Source organism: Bombina bombina, chromosome 2 (assembly GCF_027579735.1).
Source record: "Bombina bombina isolate aBomBom1 chromosome 2, aBomBom1.pri, whole genome shotgun sequence".
In the NCBI taxonomy this organism is placed as follows: Eukaryota; Metazoa; Chordata; class Amphibia; order Anura; family Bombinatoridae; genus Bombina; species Bombina bombina.
Window position 1 is genome coordinate 795502581 of NC_069500.1, and position 18877 is coordinate 795521457.

At 41.6% G+C, this 18877-nt stretch overlaps 1 protein-coding gene across 1 annotated transcript in view; it reads right to left on the reverse strand.

The window, feature by feature from the left end:
• UPF1 (UPF1 RNA helicase and ATPase) overlaps positions 1-18877 on the reverse strand; it is a 526107-nt gene that overhangs the window by 102988 nt on the left and 404242 nt on the right. Inside the window, 1 exon segment of the mRNA XM_053700065.1 lies at positions 3376-3457. Within this exon segment, the coding sequence (XP_053556040.1) occupies positions 3376-3457 (82 nt within the window).

An 18877-nucleotide genomic window follows, 5' to 3' on the forward strand; every position in this document is an offset into this window, starting at 1 on the left:
GTCCACGATCCCTGAGCCTTCAGGGAGTTCTAGACTGCCCCCCAGCCTAGAAGGCTGGCATCTGTCATTACAATTGTCCAATCTGGCCTGCGAAAGGTCATACCTTTGGACAGATGGACCCGAGATAGCCACCAGAGAAGAGAATCCCTGGTCTTTTGATCCAGATTTAGTAGAGGGGACAAATCTGTGTAATCCCTATTCCACTGGCTGAGCATGCAGAGTTGCAGCGGTCTGAGATGTAGGGGGGCGAACGGCACTATGTCCATTGCCGCTACCATAAAGCCGATTACTTCCATACACTGAGCCACCGAAGGGCGAGGAGTGGAATAAAGAACACTGCAGGAATTTAGAAGTTTTGATAACCTGGTCTCTGTCAGGTAAATCCTCATTTCTACAGAATCTATTAGAGTTCCCAGAAAGGATACTCTTGTGAGAGGGGATAGAGAACTCTTTTCTTCGTTCACTTTCCACCCATGCGACCTCAGAAATGCCAGAACTATGTCCGTATGAGACTTGGCAATTTTGAAATTTGACGCCTGTATCAGAATGTCGTCTAAATAAGGGGCCACTGCTATGCCCCGCGGCCTTAGGACCGCCAGAAGTGACCCCAGAACCTTCGTAAAGATTCTTGGGGCTGTAGCTAACCCAAATGGAAGAGCTACAAACTGGTAATGCCTGTCTAGGAAGGCAAACCTGAGAAACCGATGATGATCTTTGTGTATCGGAATGTGAAGATACGCATCCTTTGAAAAAAAGCAGTAAATCAAACGAAATTTTTACAGTGTGTATAATAAGCTAACAGAGAATTGCACCCACTTGCAAATGAATGATTAACCCCTTAGTTAAAAAAACAGATAAAAAAAACAATAGACTTTTTTTTAACAGCACACCAAACTGCCACAGCCTTGCTGTGGGCCTACCTTCCCCAACAAACGATTTTGGAAAGCCTAAGAGCCCTTGAGAGAGGTCCTATAGCATTCAGGGGACTCCTGGAGGAAGCTGGATGTCTCAGTCTGTAAAAGTTACTGCGCAAAAAAGCTATAAATTAGGCTCCTCCCACTCATAGTAACAGTAGAAAGCCTCAGGAAACTGTTTCTAGGCAAATTTAAGCCAGCCATGTGGAAAAAAACTAGGCCCCAATAAAGTTTTATCACCAAAGTATATATAAAAACGTTTAAACATGCCAGCAAATGTTTTATATTGCAAATCTATAAGAGTATTACCTCAGAAAGTAAGCATGATACCAGTCGCTATTAAATCACTGTATTCAGGCTTACCTTACATAAATCTGGTATCAGCAGCATTTTCTAGCATACACATCTTCTAGAAAAAAATTTAACTGCACATACCTCATAGCAGGATAAGCTGCACGCCATTCCCCCGCTGAAGTTACCTCTCTCTTCAGTCATGTGTGAGAACAGCAATGGATCTTAGTTACTACTTGCTAAGATCATAGAAATCACAGGCAGATTCTTCTTCTATTTTCTGCCTGGGACAAAATAGTACAACTCCGGTACCATTTAAAATAAACTTTTGATTGCAGTAAAAAACAAACTACGTTACACCACTTTCCTCTTACTACCTCCATGCTTGTTGAGAGTTGCAAGAGAATGACTGGATATGGCAGTTAGGGGAGGAGCTATATAGCAGCTCTGCTGTGGGTGATCCTCTTGCAACTTCCAGTTGGGAAGGAGAATATCCCACAAGTAATGGATGATCCGTGGACTGGATACACCTTACAAGAGAAATCCCACTAGCAAGCAGAAGTCTGAACTGTCAGGTGAACTATCCAGAGCCACTGAAGATAGTACAATCGGCAAATAAATCCGACACCTCTCTTTAAATTGCAGACCGGCTTTCTGAGCTCACAAAAGTCTGCTCCATAAAACCGTTAGTGCTGAGGACACTTGAGCGGCCAAGAATAGAAACTGCGCCTGGCGCGAAAAACAAACAAACTGCTGCATAAGCTTTTAAAAGCCGCTTGTTCTCACGGCTATATAAGTTAATAAAACCGTTAGCTCTCTCTGCTGGTGAGAATCTAAAACCAGCAACGATAAGAAATAGCTCCTAAATATATTGCAATATAACATTAATAAGCCACATATACTGCCAAGAATTAAAGGAAATTAAGTCTCATCCTCATACCTAAAGTGCCAACTAATTTTTGTCCCATTTGACCCAATAAAAATCTGCCCCAATACTGTACCCCATGACAGTAGGATAACTCTGTCCCATAATGAGATCCACTGGAGGTTTAACCTCTTGAGTGCTGTCCTTTTTTACCCGTGGATCCGGCTGCAGGGCAAAAAGGAGCTACATAGGTGTGGCAGGTACTGTGCTCCCTGTCATGGACCTGTAGTAAGAGAAAGATCAGAGTCACCAACCCTGGCTTTCAACAAAAGGGAAGAAAAATTGTTAGAAGTAAAGTAAGGACTACCTCGCCGCCTTCGAACTGCTAAAAAGTCACCACTACTCTTACTCAAGAGATTGACGTGGACACAGCTAGAAACCAGTCCTTGCTTGCAGGGAAAAATACCCATAAAAGGACAATTTATTTTCAGACACCGACTTTGCAAAACCTTTATTGACAGAGGCAAAGAGAATGATTGGGGATTATGGTTAAGGGAAGTTACACTTAACAGCTTTGCTGGGGTACTGTTTGCCTCCTCCTGCTGGCCAGGAGTTTAATATCCCACTAGTAATTGGAATGATGTTGTGGACTCTCCATGTCTTAGGAAAATAATAAAATCTACTGTTTTGTGACATTTAGAGTGTTATTGTACTTCTTAATTATGTAATTCTACAGCATTTAGTGGTCCTTTAAACAAAAAAAACTATACATCTCAAATACATGTAAAGAGGACGTGGTAATAAATGTAGTTTTAAGCAAAGTGCATTGTATTGTACAGTAATAAAATCCTATTTACAAAAATGGAGTGTAAACAGGGGCACTCTGTGTAGTTCAAATGTCCCTCTGCTCACTAAGGCGGCCTGAAAGGACCTAAAAGCTTCAATGCATTTTGACCAACTGACAAAACACAGCCTGGAGCATTTAGGAAGATGTCTGGCTTAGATGCTTGTTGGACTATCGGTGCCTTTGGGGACGTGTTTTCTACATTTATACTATGCCTATTCAACACTCCATTTTTGTAAGAATGATTTTATTATTGCGCAAGGTGGTTTAATTAAAACAATATTTGAATCGGATAGTCTTGTGTTTGTTCTTGTAGTTGTAACCAGGTACAGAATGAATGGGAACTTTCAATGTGAACACAAAATCGGTAACCACACATTAGTAAAACCTACACACTCTTACTGGTTACAAAGTGGAAACAAAAGAAGAAAAAAAAAAAACTGACTGGAATTTAGTTTTACCTTGACCGCTGCGATCATAAACAGAACCAGGGATGATGGCTTCACGTGCATCATACATGGCAGTAGTCATAAACCGAGCACCCTAAAAGAAAAAAATACTGTACTTTAGAACACTTCATAATATTATTTAATGACCTTTAAAAAGAACCAATTATCTCAGCAGGTACAAAATTAACACATATTATGCATTTGTAATGCCCTACCACATTTTGTGGCACTGAGTACAAGGAGGGTCCACATCGACTGACTCATAGTTAAAAACAGAGATGCATAAAATAGTCAAACAAATTAATGCAAGTAGACAAGACCCCTGCAGAGAAAGTTTTATAACCTAAATATAACGTTTTGGCATAGATAAGCCCCCCCCCCATGAGAACCTAGAAAGCGGTTTATTCCCTTACAATTGGTTAAATCAATGGATTATGTGTATGTAAACAAGTACACTGTCACTTAAAGGGACAGTCTAGACAAAAATAAACTTTCATGATTCAGATAGGACATGTAATTTTAAACAACTTTCCAGGTTACTTTTTATCATCAATTTTGGTTTGTTCTCTTGGTATTCTTGGTCGAAAGCTAAACCTAGGTAGGCTCATATGCCAATTTCTTAGCCCGAAGGCCACCTCTAACCTGAATGCATTGACATTTTTTATAACTAGAGGGCGTTAGTTCATGTGTGCCATATAGATAACATTGTGCTCACGCCCATGGAGTTACCGAGTAGTCAGCAATGATTGGCTAAAATGCAAGTCTGTCAAAAGAACTGAAATGAGGGGGCAGTCTGCAGAGGCTTAGATACAAGGTAGAGGCTTAGACACAAGGTAATCAGAGGTATCCGTTGTTGAAAAAACAAAATGTATTGTTACCTGAAAAAATTATTTTCTTTCCTGGCATGGGGTCCATGAATCCATTCAATTACTAGTGGGAATTCATCTCCTGGCCACTAGGTAGAGGCAAAGAACACCCTAGCAGAGCTGTTAAAGGGAGATGAAACCCCAAAATTTTTTTTCACGATTCAGATAGGAAATACAATTTTAAGCAACTTTCTAATTTACTTCTATTCAATGTGTTTCATTATCTTGGTATCATTTGTTGAAGGAGCAGCAATGCACTACTGGTTTCTAACTGAACACATGGGTGAGCCAATGACAATCAGTATATATATATGCAGCCACCAATCCGCAGCTAGAACCTAGGTTCTTTGCTGCTCCTGAGTCTACCTAGATAAACCTTTCAGCAAAGGATAACGAGAGAAGGAAGCAAATTAAATAATAGAAGTAAATTGGAAAGGTGTTTAAAATTGTATTCTCTATCTGAATCATGAAAGAAAAAAAATGGGTTTCATGTCCCTTTAAGTATCACTCCCACCTTCCATAAACCCCCAATCATTCAGCCGAAGTAATAGGGAAAGAGAAGATGACACAAAGGAAAAGAGGTGCTCGATGTTTGAAAAAATATGCAAAAAGCCATCTTAAATTAAATCAAGGGTGGGTCATGGACTTTCCATGCCAGGAAAGAAAATAATTTATCAGGTAAGCATAAATTTTGTTTCCTTTCCAATGGCATGAAGAGTCCACAAATCCATTTAATTACTAGTGGGAACCAATACCCAAGCTAAAGGACACAGAATGGAAGGGAGGGAAAAAAAGACAGGTGGACCTAAACAGAAGACACCACACCGCTTGAAGAACTTTCCTCCCAAAGGATGCCTCAGCTGAGGCAAAAACATTGAATCTATAAAACTTGGAAAAGTATGCAAAACCAGGTAGCTGAATTGCAAACTTGCTCCACAGAAGCTTAATTTTTGAAAGCACATGAAGAAGAGACAGCCCTAGTGGAATGAGCCGCAATTCTCTCAGGAGGCTGTTGTCCAGCTGTCTCATAAGCAAACCGAATAACACTTTTTAACCAGAAAGAAATAGTAGAAGTGGCCTTCTGACCCTTACGCTTACCAGAGAAAATAACGAACAGAGCAGAAGACTGCTTAAAATCTCTAGTTGCCTGCAGATAGAAAATCAGAGAACGCACAAAATCCAGGTTATGCAACAGACGTTCCTTCAGAGGAGGAGGATTAGGACAAAAAGGAGGAACAATTATTTTCTGATTGATATTGCGATCTGATACAACCTTAGGGAGAAAACCCAACCTAGAACGGAGAACTGCCTTATCCGCATGAAAGATAAGAAATCACACTGCAGAGCCGAAAGGTCGGGAACTCTGCGAGCAGAAGAAATAGAGAGGAGAAATAAAACCTTCCAAGATAACAACATAGGCTCAAACGGATCCCTCTGTAGGACCTTAAGGACCAAATTAAGGATCCAAGGAGGAGCAACAGACAAATACAGGCTTGATTCTGACCAATTCCTGAACAAAGGATTGAACATCTGGCAGATCTGCCAGAATCCTATGCAAAATAATCGACAAAGCAGAGATCTGACCCTTCAGAGTACTGACTGATAATTCCTTCTCTAGACCTTCCTGAAGAAAGGACAGAATACGGGAAACCTTCACCCAATTACAAGATAAACCCTTAGATTCATACCAATAAAGGTATTTACGCCATACTCTATGGTAAATCCGGTAAGTAACTGGCTTACGAGTCTGAATCATGCTATCAATAACATTCTCAGAAAAAACACGCCTAGACAAGACTAAGCGTTCAATCTCCAAGCAGTCAGCTTCAGAGAATCTAGATTTGGATGAAGGAAGGGACCCTGAATTAGAAGGTCCCTCCTCAAAGGCAACTTTCAAGGGGGTTGGGACGACATTCGCACCAAATCCGCAAACCAAATTCTGCGAGGCCAGGACGATTAGAATCACCGACACCCGCTCCTGTTTGATATGAGCTACCACCCGAGGAAGAAGGGCAAATGGAGGAAACGGGTAGGCAAGACCGAAGTCCCAAGGAACTGCCAGAGCCTCGATCAGAGCTGCTCGCGGATCTCTTGATCTGTACTTTCGAAGCTTGGCGTTTAGACGAGACGCCATCCGATCTAACTCCAAAACTCTGCACCTGAGGGTTATCATTGAGAATAGCGCCGGATGAAGGGCCCACTCCCCTGGGTGAAAACTCTGCTTGCTCAGAAAATCCACTTCCCAGTTGTCCACCCCTGGGATGTGGATGGCAGAAAGGTGACAATTGTGATACTCCGCCACTGAAGAATGCGAGTCAGCTCCTTCATAGCTAAGGAATTTAGAGTTCCCCCTGGTGGTTGAAATACGCCACCAAAGTGACATTGTACGATTGAAATCTGATAAACCAGACCAAATTCAGTTGAGGCCAAGCTGTCAGAGCATTGAAGATTGCTCTCAACTCTAGGATATATATAGGAAGGGAAGACTCCTCCCGACTCCAAAGACCCTGAGCTCTTAAGGAACCCCAAACTGTTCCCCAGCCCAACAGACTGGCACCCATTGTCACAATCTCTCAAGATGGTCTCAGAAAACGTGCCCTGGGACAGGTGATCCTGGGAGATCCACCAAGACAGACTCTCTCGTCTGGGTGTCTAGAACTATCCTCAAAGATATGAGTGGTCTCCGTTCCATTGTCTGAGCATGCATAACTGTAGGTCTCAGATGGAAATGAGCAAACTGAATAATGTCCATGGAAGCCACAATTAAACCAATGACTTTTTTCATGGAGATCGGGTCTATGACCGTGCCCAGAAAGCATACCCTTGTACTAGGCACCAAGGAACTCTTTCCTAGAGTTAACTTCCAGCCGTGGGAACGTAGAATTAACAGAGAATCCGTATGGAATCTTGCTAAATGAAAAGCGGGCGCCTGAACCAAGATAGCGTCCAGGTACAGAGCCACCGCAATTCCCTGAGATCTGACCACTGCCAAAAGAGCTCCTAGAATCTTTGTAAAAATTTGGGGAGCCATGGCAAGGCCATAAGGAAGAGCTACAAATTGGAAGTGTTTGTCCAGAAAAGCAAACCTTAGGAATTGAAAATGTTCCCTGTGAATAGGAACATGAAGGTATCCATCCTTTAAGTCTATGGTAGTCATGAATTGACCCTCCTGAACCAAATAGAATGGAGAGTCTCCATTTTGAAGGATGGAACCTTGAGAAATTTGTTGACTCGAGGTCCAAAATGAGTCGAAAAGTTCCCTCCTTTTTGGGAACCACAAACAGGTTGGAATAGAATCCCAGGCCCTGTTCCGACCAAGGAACTGGGACAATTACTCCCAGAGAAACAAGATCCTTTACGCAGTTTAAGAAAGCCTCTCTTCTCTGGGTTTACAGGTAATCTTGAGAGAAGAAATCTGCCCACGGGAGGACAAGATTTCTCCCTTTCCACCAGTAACAGTGGAGATAATCTCAGCCAGACCAGGACCAAATAAAGTCTTACCCTTAAAAGGTAAAGACAAAAGCTTAGACTAGGAAGTCACATCCGCAGACCAAGTATTTAACCATAGAACTCTACGAGAAAGAACAGCAAAATTAGAAATCTTTGGCTCCAAGCGCACCACCTGCATGCTGGCATCACAGATAAAGGAATTAGCCAACTTTAAGGCATTAATTCTATCCTGGATCTCCTCTATCATAGTCTTCTCCGATAACAGATCTGAAAAGGAGTTACACCAATAGGAAACCGCACAAGTAACTGAAGCAATACTAGCAAGTGGCTGCCATTGTAGACCCTGGTAAAGAAACATCTTTCTTAAATAGCCCTCCAGTTTCCTATCCATAGGGTCCTTAAAAGATGTACTATCCTCAAGAGGAATAGTAGTCCTCTTGGCTAAAGTAGAAATGGTGCCCTCTACCTTAGGGAAAGTGTGCCAAAGATCTCGCACAGAGTCAGCAACAGGAAACAACCTCCTTCAAGAGTAAACGGAGGTGTTAAAGCTTTAATTGAATATAAATTTCCTCTGAGTCCACTGTACTCGCAACAGCAGAGTCAGTTCGAAATCTCACTCAGAAGCGACCGAGGAGTGATCCTCCTCAGATACCCGAGACAAACTAAGGCATCCTTAGTGACCTGTGAACTACTTAACTTAGAAGTGTTCTTAGTCTTTATTTTCCTTTTCCCTGCAATAGCAAAAGCATTGAGAGCTGCAGAGACTGCAGAAGTTATTTGCGCAGTAAAATCACCTGGTGATTGAACACCCCCAAGAACTGACTGCGAGAAACCACAGGGCACTGCTGGTGACTTGAGGAGAAAGTGGAAGCATAACTTGGACAACATCATCCTGAGATAAAGATGACTCAAACCAAAAAAAGTGTATAATGAGCGCAGGGTGAGGCCACCAAACTCCTGAAACACATAGGAGTCCCTATCATAGGTTCAAACAGTAAATGCAAAAGTAAATTGACAGGAACGCTATAGCTAAAGGTGGATGAAGCAATGACTAATAAAAATGTGGAAAATATAAATCAATACAAATGTCTAGAGATATGTCTAGAACTGTGCAAACCATGAAATACTAGTGAAATATTTTATATGAAAATAAGATATTTAACGTGACAATGACGAATTCTATTAAAGTCAGTATAAATTATCTAAACAGTGATAATGAAGTGATATAAGTGATAAATATAATGAATCAATGCTAATTGTATGTGTGAATTAATATGGCTATGCCACGGTTTAATAAAAACAACATATTAGCAAATCCGGATAAATAAAAAAGTTTGTAAGCAGAAGCTGCAGGCTTACCCCCAAGTAGTGTGTAACTCTGTTGTTCCTGTGAATGAAATTACCGCCGTGGCGGGGTGACGTCACCTTTAAGGGCGTCGTCCTGGATAAGCAATTTGATTGGTCCTTATCCGATCAGCTTGAAACTGTAGCTGCCGTATTCCACAGAACAGAGTATCCGCTCTTTAGTGCCTTAAAAGCACGCAGGGTACTCTTTAAGGATGTTATGTGGAAAGTGCAGGTCGTGGAATAGGTGAACGATGTTTCCAATAAAGAGGTCAGTGACATCGCTTCAAACCGAATTGGCAGTATTCAGAGCACAGATAAGCACCAATATAAAGTTGGTTCGTGCTGGCTCGTTAGATCGTGCTAGTTTTTTAGAAGATTGCTCCAAACTTTTACAACCAGGGGCCACAAGCGTCACAGTTCTGAATAATAGATTAAATACTGTAGCTTCGACTACAGAATGGATATGCAATGTCTGTAGGTTGCAACATCAACGCGTTTCTCCCTATACAGGGCATATGATCCCATATGCCAGTTATCATAAAAATAAAATAATAATACTATATATATATATATATATATATATATATATATATATATATATATATATATATATATATATATATATATCTATATATATATATATATATATATCTATAAATAAAAAGGGCCCCTTTAAGAATATTGTAATAATAAAAAAGGCATCTCTATTCCCCAGCAGCGCTGGAGTAACTCACCCCCACAAGAGACCAGGAAACAAAACTCCACACTATGAAGTCCTTAGGACAATCTGGATCTCCAGCAGACCGTTCAGAAAAACAGAATCAAAATCTGAACCATTCTAAAAGCAAACAATGCTGACCACTAACCAAACACCCGGCTGCAAAATAAATCAAGCCGCAAGTACACGCTCAGCGGTCATGTGATCACAACAAAATTCAAAGTGTGACACGCTCAAATAAAGCGTGCATAAACTGCACTTAAAAATAGGGATTCCATAAAACCAAATAAATCCCTATCGGTCCGTAGCAAGCCTCAGCCACCCATAATAAAGACAGCCAAAAAGTCCCAAATAATAAAGAGAATCCTCTTTCAAAATCAGTGTCGCCATGAATTAAAAGGCAAGTTTAAAAGCCATGGTTCCTAACTGCCCATAAAGCTATTCCCAAATTAAAGGGATAGACAAATCTAACAAACTCCACCTGAAGGGTTAACCTCCTGAGTGCTATATCCTAACCTAGAAGGCAAAAGCACTTACCTGTGAATTCAGCTGCAGGGCAGGTACAGCAACAGGTATGCCAGACTCGGATGACCTCTGACAGATGACACCTAAAAAACATAATTTATGTAAGAACTTACCTGATAAATTCATTTCTTTCATATTGCCAAGAGTCCATGAGCTAGTGACGTATGGGGTATACAATCCTACCAGGAGGGGCAAAGTTTCCCAAACCTCAAAATGCCTATAAATACACCCCTCACCACACCCACAATTTAGTTTAATGAATAGCCAAGTAGTGGGGTGATAGAAAAAGGAGTAAACAAAGCATACAAAAAAAAAAAAAAAAAAAGGGGAACTGGAAATATAATTGTGCTTTGATACAAAAATCATAACCACCAGAAAAAGGGTGGGTCTCATGGACTCTTGCCAATATGAAAGAAATGAATTTATCAGGTAAGTTCTTAGATAAATTATGTTTTCTTTCATGTAATTGGCCATGAGCTAGTGACGTATGGGATAAAAATACCCAAGATATGGAGGTCCACAGAAGAGTCACTAGAAAGGGAGGGATAAAATAAAAACAGCCATTTTCTGTTGAAAAAATTAAATCCACAACAAATTACATTTTTTTTCATAAATTGAAAGAAAAAAACAAACCATTAGCAGAAGAATCAAACTGAAACAGCTGCCTGAAGAACTTTTCTACCAAAGACTGCTTCAGAAGAAGCAAATACATTTGCAAATCTGATCAACTGAAGCTTCATTCACAACCTTAGGAAGAAATTTAAACTAAGTCCGCAAAACAGCCGTATCCTGATGAAAAATCAGAAAAGGAGACTCACAAGAGAGCAGACATTTCGGAAACTCTTCTAGCTGAAGAGATAGCCAAAAGAAACACTTTCCAAGAAAGTAGTTTAATATACAAAGAATGCATAGGCTTAAAAGGAGGAGCCTGCAACGTCTTCAAAACCAAATTGCTACCAGAAACACATACGATTGTTCCATTAAGATCTTGGAGATCACTCTTGGAAGAATAACTAGAGGCGGAAAGATATAAGCAGGTTGGTAAAACCAAGGAAAAGCTAAAGCATCCACCATCTCCGCCTGATGATCCCTGGACCTGGATAGGTACCTGGGAAGTTTCTTGTTCAGATGAGAAGCAATCAGATCTATTTCTGGAAGACCCCACATCTGTACAATCTGACAAAATACATCTGGATGGAGACACCACTCACCCAGATGTAAAGTCTGACGGCTGAGATAATCCGCTTCCCAAATTTCTACACCTGGGATATGCACCGCAGAAATTAGACAAGAGCTGGATTCCGCCCAAGAATGTAACCAAGATACTTCTTTCATAGCTAGGGGACTGCGAGCCCCACCCGATGATTGACACATGCCACAGAGTTCTAAAATATTGATAGGTAACCTCGCCTCTTGAGGTTTCCAAACTCCTTGTGCCGTCAGAGAACCCCAAAGACTTGCATCTGTTGTGATCACAGTCCAGGTAGGACGAACAAAAGAGGCCCCCTGAATTTGACTTGGTGGTTAGACCATCATCGTATGAGAGAGTTGAATGTTGGGATTTAAGTATATCAATTGTGATAGAGTATAATCCCTGCACCATTGAATCAGCATACAAATCTGCAGAGGTCTCATATGAAAATGAGCAAAGGGGATTGCGTCCGATGCTGCAGTCATGAGACCTAAAACTTCCATTCACATAGCCACTGAAGGGAATGATTGAGACTGATGGTTTCGAAAAGCTGAAACCAATTTCATTCGTCTCTTGTCTGTTAAGGACAGAGTCATGGACACTGAATCTATCTGGAAACCTAAAAAGGTGACCCATGTCTGAGGAATCAAGAAACTCTTTGGTAAATTGATCCTCCAACCATGTCTTTGAAGAAACAACACTAGTTGATTAGTTTGAGATTCGGCTAAATGTAAAGACTGAGCTAGTACCAATATATCGTCCAAATAAGGAAACACTGCAATACCCTGTTCTCTGATTACAGAAAAAAGGGCTCGAGAACCTTCGAAAAACATAATTTATGTAAGAATTTACCTGCTAAATTCATTTCTTTCATATTGGCAAGAGTCCATGAGCTAGTGACGTATGGGATATACAATACTACCAGGAGGGGCAAAGTTTCCCAAACCTCAAAATGCCTATAAATACACCCCCCACCACACCCACAATTCAGTTTAACGACTAGCCATGAAGTGGGGTGATAAGAAAGGAGCGAAAGCATCGACAAGGAATTGGAATAATTGTGCTTTATACAAAAAAATCATAACCACCATAAAAAGGGTGGGTCTCATGGACTCTTGCCAATATGAAATTAATTTATCAGGTAAATTCTTACATAAATTATGTTTTCTTTCATGTAATTGGCAAAAGTCCATGAGCTAGTGATGTATGGGATAGCAAATAACCAAGATGTGGAACTCCACGCAAGAGTCACTAGAGAGGGAGGGATAAAAATAAAGACAGCCAATTCCGCTGAAAAATTAATCCACAACCCAAACCAAAAGTTTTAATCTTTATAATGAAAAAAACTGAAATTATAAGCAGAAGAATCAAACTGAAACAGCTGCCTGAAGTACTTTTCTACCAAAAACTGCTTCTGAAGAAGAAAAAAACATCAAAATGGTAGAATTTAGTAAAAATATGCAAAGAAGACCAAGTTGCTGCTTTGCAAATCTGATCAAAAGAAGCTTCATTCTTAAAAGCCCAGGAAGTGAAAACTGACATAGTAGAATGAGCCAAATAAGCATGATGAATCAAAAGCTTTAACCAAGATGCCAAAGAAATAGCAGAAGCCTTCTGACCTTTCCTAGAACCAGAAAAGATAACAAATAAACTAGAAGTCTTCCTGAAATCTTTAGTAGCATCAACATAAAATTTCAAAGCTCTTACCACATCCAAAGAATGTAAAGATCTCTCCAGAGAATTCTTAGGATTAGGACACAAAGAAGGGACACCAATTTCTCTACTAATGTTGTTAGAGTTCACAACGTTAGGTAAAAATGTAAACTAAGTCCGCCTTATCCTGATGAAAAATAAGAAAAGGAGACTCACAAGAAAGAGCAGATAATTCAGAAACTCTTCTAGCAAAAGAGATGGCTAAAAAGAACAATACTTTCCAAGAAAGTAATTAAATGTCCAGAGAATGCATAGGCTCAAACGGAGGAGCCTGTAAAGCCTTCAAACCCAAAGACTCCAAGGAGAAGAGATTGATTTAATGACAGGCCTGATACGAACCAAAGCCTGAACAAAACAATGAATATCAGGAAGTATAGCAATTTTTCTGTGGAACAGAACAGAAAGAGCAGAGATTTATCCTTTCAAGAAACTTGCAGACAAACCCTTATCTAAACCATCCTGAAAAAACTGTAAAATTCTAGGAATTCTAAAAGAATGCCAAGAGAATTTATGAGAAGAGCATCACGAGATGTAAGTCTTCCAAACTCGATAATAAATCTTTCTGGACACAGATTTACGAGCCTTCAACATAGTATTAATCACAGAGTCAGAGAAACCTCTATGACTAAGCACTAAGCGTTCCATTTCCAAACCATCAAATTTAATGATTTGAAATCCTGATGGAAAAACGAACGTTGAGATATAAGGTCTGACCTTAATAGAAGTGGCCAAGGTTGGCAACTGGACATCCGAACAAGATCCACATACCAAAACCTGAACGGCCATGCTGGAGCCACCAGCAGCAAAAACGATTGCTCCATGATGATTTTGAAAATCACTCTTGGAAGAATAACTAGAGGCGGAAAAATATAGGCAGGATGATAACTTCAAGGAAGTGTCAATGCATCCACTGCCTCCGCCTGAGGATCCCTGGACCTGGATAGGTACCTGGGAAGTTTCTTGTCTAGATGAGATGCCATCAGATGTATTTCTGGAAGCTCCCACAACTGAACAATTTGAAAAAAACACATCTGGGTGAGAAGACCACTCTTCCGGATGTAAAACTTGACGACAGAGAATCCGCTTCCCAATTGTCTATACCTGGGATATGGACCGCAGAAATTAGACAGGAGCTGGATTTTGCCCAAGCAAGTATGCGGGATACTTTTTTCATAGCCTGAGGACTGAGTCTCACCCTGATGATTGACATACGCCACAGTTGTGACGTTGACTGTCTGAAAACCAATAAACGTCTCTCTCTTCAATAGAAGCCAAAACTGAAGAGCTCTGAGAATCGCACAGAACTCCAAAATATTGATTGGTAATCTCGCCTCTTGAGATTTCCAAACCCCTTGTGCTGTCAGAGATCCCCAAACAGCTTCCCAACCTAAAAGACTTGCATCTGTTGTGATCACGGTCCAGGTTGGATGAACCAAAGAGACCCGTAGAACTATACGATGGGGAGCTAACCACCAAGTCAGAGATAGTTGAATATTGGGATTCAAGGATATTAAATGTGATATCCTAGAATAATCCCTGCACCATCAATTCAGCAATAAAAAACTGGAGAGGTCTCATATGAAAATGAGCAAAGGGAATAGAGTCCGATGCTGCAGTCATGAGACCTAAAACTTCGATGCATATAGCTACTGAAAGAAATAATAGAGACTGAAGGTTCCGACAAGCTGAACCCAATATAAATTGTCTCTTGTCTGATAGAGACAGACATTGACACAATCCATCTGGAAACCTAAAAAAAGGTGACCCTTGTCTGAGGAATCAAGGAACTTTTTTGGTAAAATTATCCTCCAACCATGTTTTTGAAGAAAACAGAAGTGAATCGTATGAGATTCTGCAAAACGAAAAGACTGAGCAAGTACCAAGATATCATCCAAATAAGGAAACACCGAGAACCTTTGAAAAGAGTCCTAGAGCTGTCGCTAGGCCAGAAAGGAAGAGCAACAAATTGGTAATGCTTGTCTAAAAAACAGAATTTATGTTTACCTGATAAATTACTTTCTCCAACGGTGTGTCCGGTCCACGGCGTCATCCTTACTTGTGGGATATTCTCTTCCCCAACAGGAAATGGCAAAGAGCCCAGCAAAGCTGGTCACATGATCCCTCCTAGGCTCCGCCTACCCCAGTCATTCGACCGACGTTAAGGAGGAATATTTGCATAGGAGAAACCATATGGAACCGTGGTGACTGTAGTTAAAGAAAATAAATTATCAGACCTGATTAAAAAAACCAGGGCGGGCCGTGGACCGGACACACCGTTGGAGAAAGTAATTTATCAGGTAAACATAAATTCTGTTTTCTCCAACATAGGTGTGTCCGGTCCACGGCGTCATCCTTACTTGTGGGAACCAATACCAAAGCTTTAGGACACGGATGAAGGGAGGGAGCAATCAGGTCACCTAAATGGAAGGCACCACGGCTTGCAAAACCTTTCTCCCAAAAATAGCCTCAGAAGAAGCAAAAGTATCAAACTTGTAAAATTTTGTAAAAGTGTGCAGTGAAGACCAAGTCGCTGCCCTACATATCTGATCAACAGAAGCCTCGTTCTTGAAGGCCCATGTGGAAGCCACAGCCCTAGTGGAATGAGCTGTGATTCTTTCGGGAGGCTGCCGTCCGGCAGTCTCGTAAGCCAATCTGATGATGCTTTTAATCCAAAAACAGAATTTATGTTTACCTGATAAATTACTTTCTCCAACGGTGTGTCCGGTCCACGGCGTCATCCTTACTTGTGGGATATTCTCCTCCCCAACAGGAAATGGCAAAGAGCCCAGCAAAGCTGGTCACATGATCCCTCCTAGGCTCCGCCTACCCCAGTCATTCGACCGACGTTAAGGAGGAATATTTGCATAGGAGAAACCATATGGTACCGTGGTGACTGTAGTTAAAGAAAATAAATTATCAGACCTGATTAAAAAAACCAGGGCGGGCCGTGGACCGGACACACCGTTGGAGAAAGTAATTTATCAGGTAAACATAAATTATGTTTTCTCCAACATAGGTGTGTCCGGTCCACGGCGTCATCCTTACTTGTGGGAACCAATACCAAAGCTTTAGGACACGGATGAAGGGAGGGAGCAAATCAGGTCACCTAAATGGAAGGCACCACGGCTTGCAAAACCTTTCTCCCAAAAATAGCCTCAGAAGAAGCAAAAGTATCAAACTTGTAAAATTTGGTAAAAGTGTGCAGTGAAGACCAAGTCGCTGCCCTACATATCTGATCAACAGAAGCCTCGTTCTTGAAGGCCCATGTGGAAGCCACGGCCCTAGTGGAATGAGCTGTGATTCTTTCGGGAGGCTGCCGTCCGGCAGTCTCGTAAGCCAATCTGATGATGCTTTTAATCCAAAAAGAGAGAGAGGTAGAAGTTGCTTTTTGACCTCTCCTTTTACCAGAATAAACAACAAACAAGGAAGATGTTTGTCTAAAATCCTTTGTAGCATCTAAATAGAATTTTAGAGCGCGAACAACATCCAAATTGTGCAACAAACGTTCCTTCTTTGAAACTGGTTTCGGACACAGAGAAGGTACGATAATCTCCTGGTTAATGTTTTTGTTAGAAACAACTTTTGGAAGAAAACCAGGTTTAGTACGTAAAACCACCTTATCTGCATGGAACACCAGATAAGGAGGAGAACACTGCAGAGCAGATAATTCTGAAACTCTTCTAGCAGAAGAAATTGCAACTAAAAACAAAACTTTCCAAGATAATAACTTAATATCAACGGAATGTAAGGGTTCAAACGGAACCCCCTGAAGAACTGAAAGAACTAAATTGAGACTCCAAGGAGGAGTCAAAGGTTTGTAAACAGGCTTAATTCTAACCAGAGCCTGAACAAAGGCTTGAACATCTGGCACAGCTGCCAGCTTTTTGTGAAGTAACACAGACAAGGCAGAAATCTGTCCCTTCAGGGAACTTGCAGATAATCCTTTTTCCAATCCTTCTTGAAGGAAGGATAGAATCTTAGGAATCTTAACCTTGTCCCAAGGGAATCCTTTAGATTCACACCAACAGATATATTTTTTCCAAATTTTGTGGTAAATCTTTCTAGTTACAGGCTTTCTGGCCTGAACAAGAGTATCGATAACAGAATCTGAGAACCCTCGCTTCGATAAGATCAAGCGTTCAATCTCCAAGCAGTCAGCTGGAGTGAAACCAGGTTCGGATGTTCGAACGGACCCTGAACAAGAAGGTCTCGTCTCAAAGGTAGCTTCCAAGGTGGAGCCGATGACATATTCACCAGATCTGCATACCAAGTCCTGCGTGGCCACGCAGGAGCTATCAAGATCACCGACGCCCTCTCCTGATTGATCCTGGCTACCAGCCTGGGGATGAGAGGGAACGGCGGGAACACATAAGCTAGTTTGAAGGTCCAAGGTGCTACTAGTGCATCCACTAGAGCCGCCTTGGGATCCCTGGATCTGGACCCGTAGCAAGGAACTTTGAAGTTCTGACGAGAGGCCATCAGATCCATGTCTGGAATGCCCCACAGCTGAGTGACTTGGGCAAAGATTTCCGGATGGAGTTCCCACTCCCCCGGATGCAATGTCTGACGACTCAGAAAATCCGCTTCCCAATTTTCCACTCCTGGGATGTGGATAGCGGACAGGTGGCAGGAGTGAGACTCCGCCCATAGAATGATTTTGGTCACTTCTTCCATCGCTAGGGAACTCCTTGTTCCCCCCTGATGGTTGATGTACGCAACAGTTGTCATGTTGTCTGATTGAAACCGTATGAACTTGGCCCTCGCTAGCTGAGGCCAAGCCTTGAGAGCATTGAATATCGCTCTCAGTTCCAGAATATTTATCGGTAGAAGAGATTCTTCCCGAGACCAAAGACCCTGAGCTTTCAGGGATCCCCAGACCGCGCCCCAGCCCATCAGACTGGCGTCGGTCGTGACAATGACCCACTCTGGTCTGCGGAATGTCATCCCTTGTGACAGGTTGTCCAGGGACAGCCACCAACGGAGTGAGTCTCTGGTCCTCTGATTTACTTGTATCTTCGGAGACAAGTCTGTATAATCCCCATTCCACTGACTGAGCATGCACAGTTGTAATGGTCTTAGATGAATGCGCGCAAAAGGAACTATGTCCATAGCCGCTACCATCAACCCGATCACTTCCATGCACTGAGCTATGGAAGGAAGAGGAACGGAATGAAGTATCCGACAAGAGTCTAGAAGCTTTGTTTTTCTGGCCTCTGTCAGAAATATCCTCATTTCTAAGGAGTCTATTATTGTTCCCAAGAAGGGAACCCTTGTTGACGGAGATAGAGAACTCTTTTCCACGTTCACTTTCCATCCGTGAGATCTGAGAAAGGCCAGGACGATGTCCGTGTGAGCCTTTGCTTGAGGAAGGGACGACGCTTGAATCAGAATGTCGTCCAAGTAAGGTACTACAGCAATGCCCCTTGGTCTTAGCACAGCTAGAAGGGACCCTAGTACCTTTGTGAAAATCCTTGGAGCAGTGGCTAATCCGAAAGGAAGCGCCACGAACTGGTAATGCTTGTCCAGGAATGCGAACCTTAGGAACCGATGATGTTCCTTGTGGATAGGAATATGTAGATACGCATCCTTTAAATCCACCGTGGTCATGAATTGACCTTCCTGGATGGAAGGAAGAATAGTTCGAATGGTTTCCATCTTGAACGATGGAACCTTGAGAAACTTGTTTAAGATCTTGAGATCTAA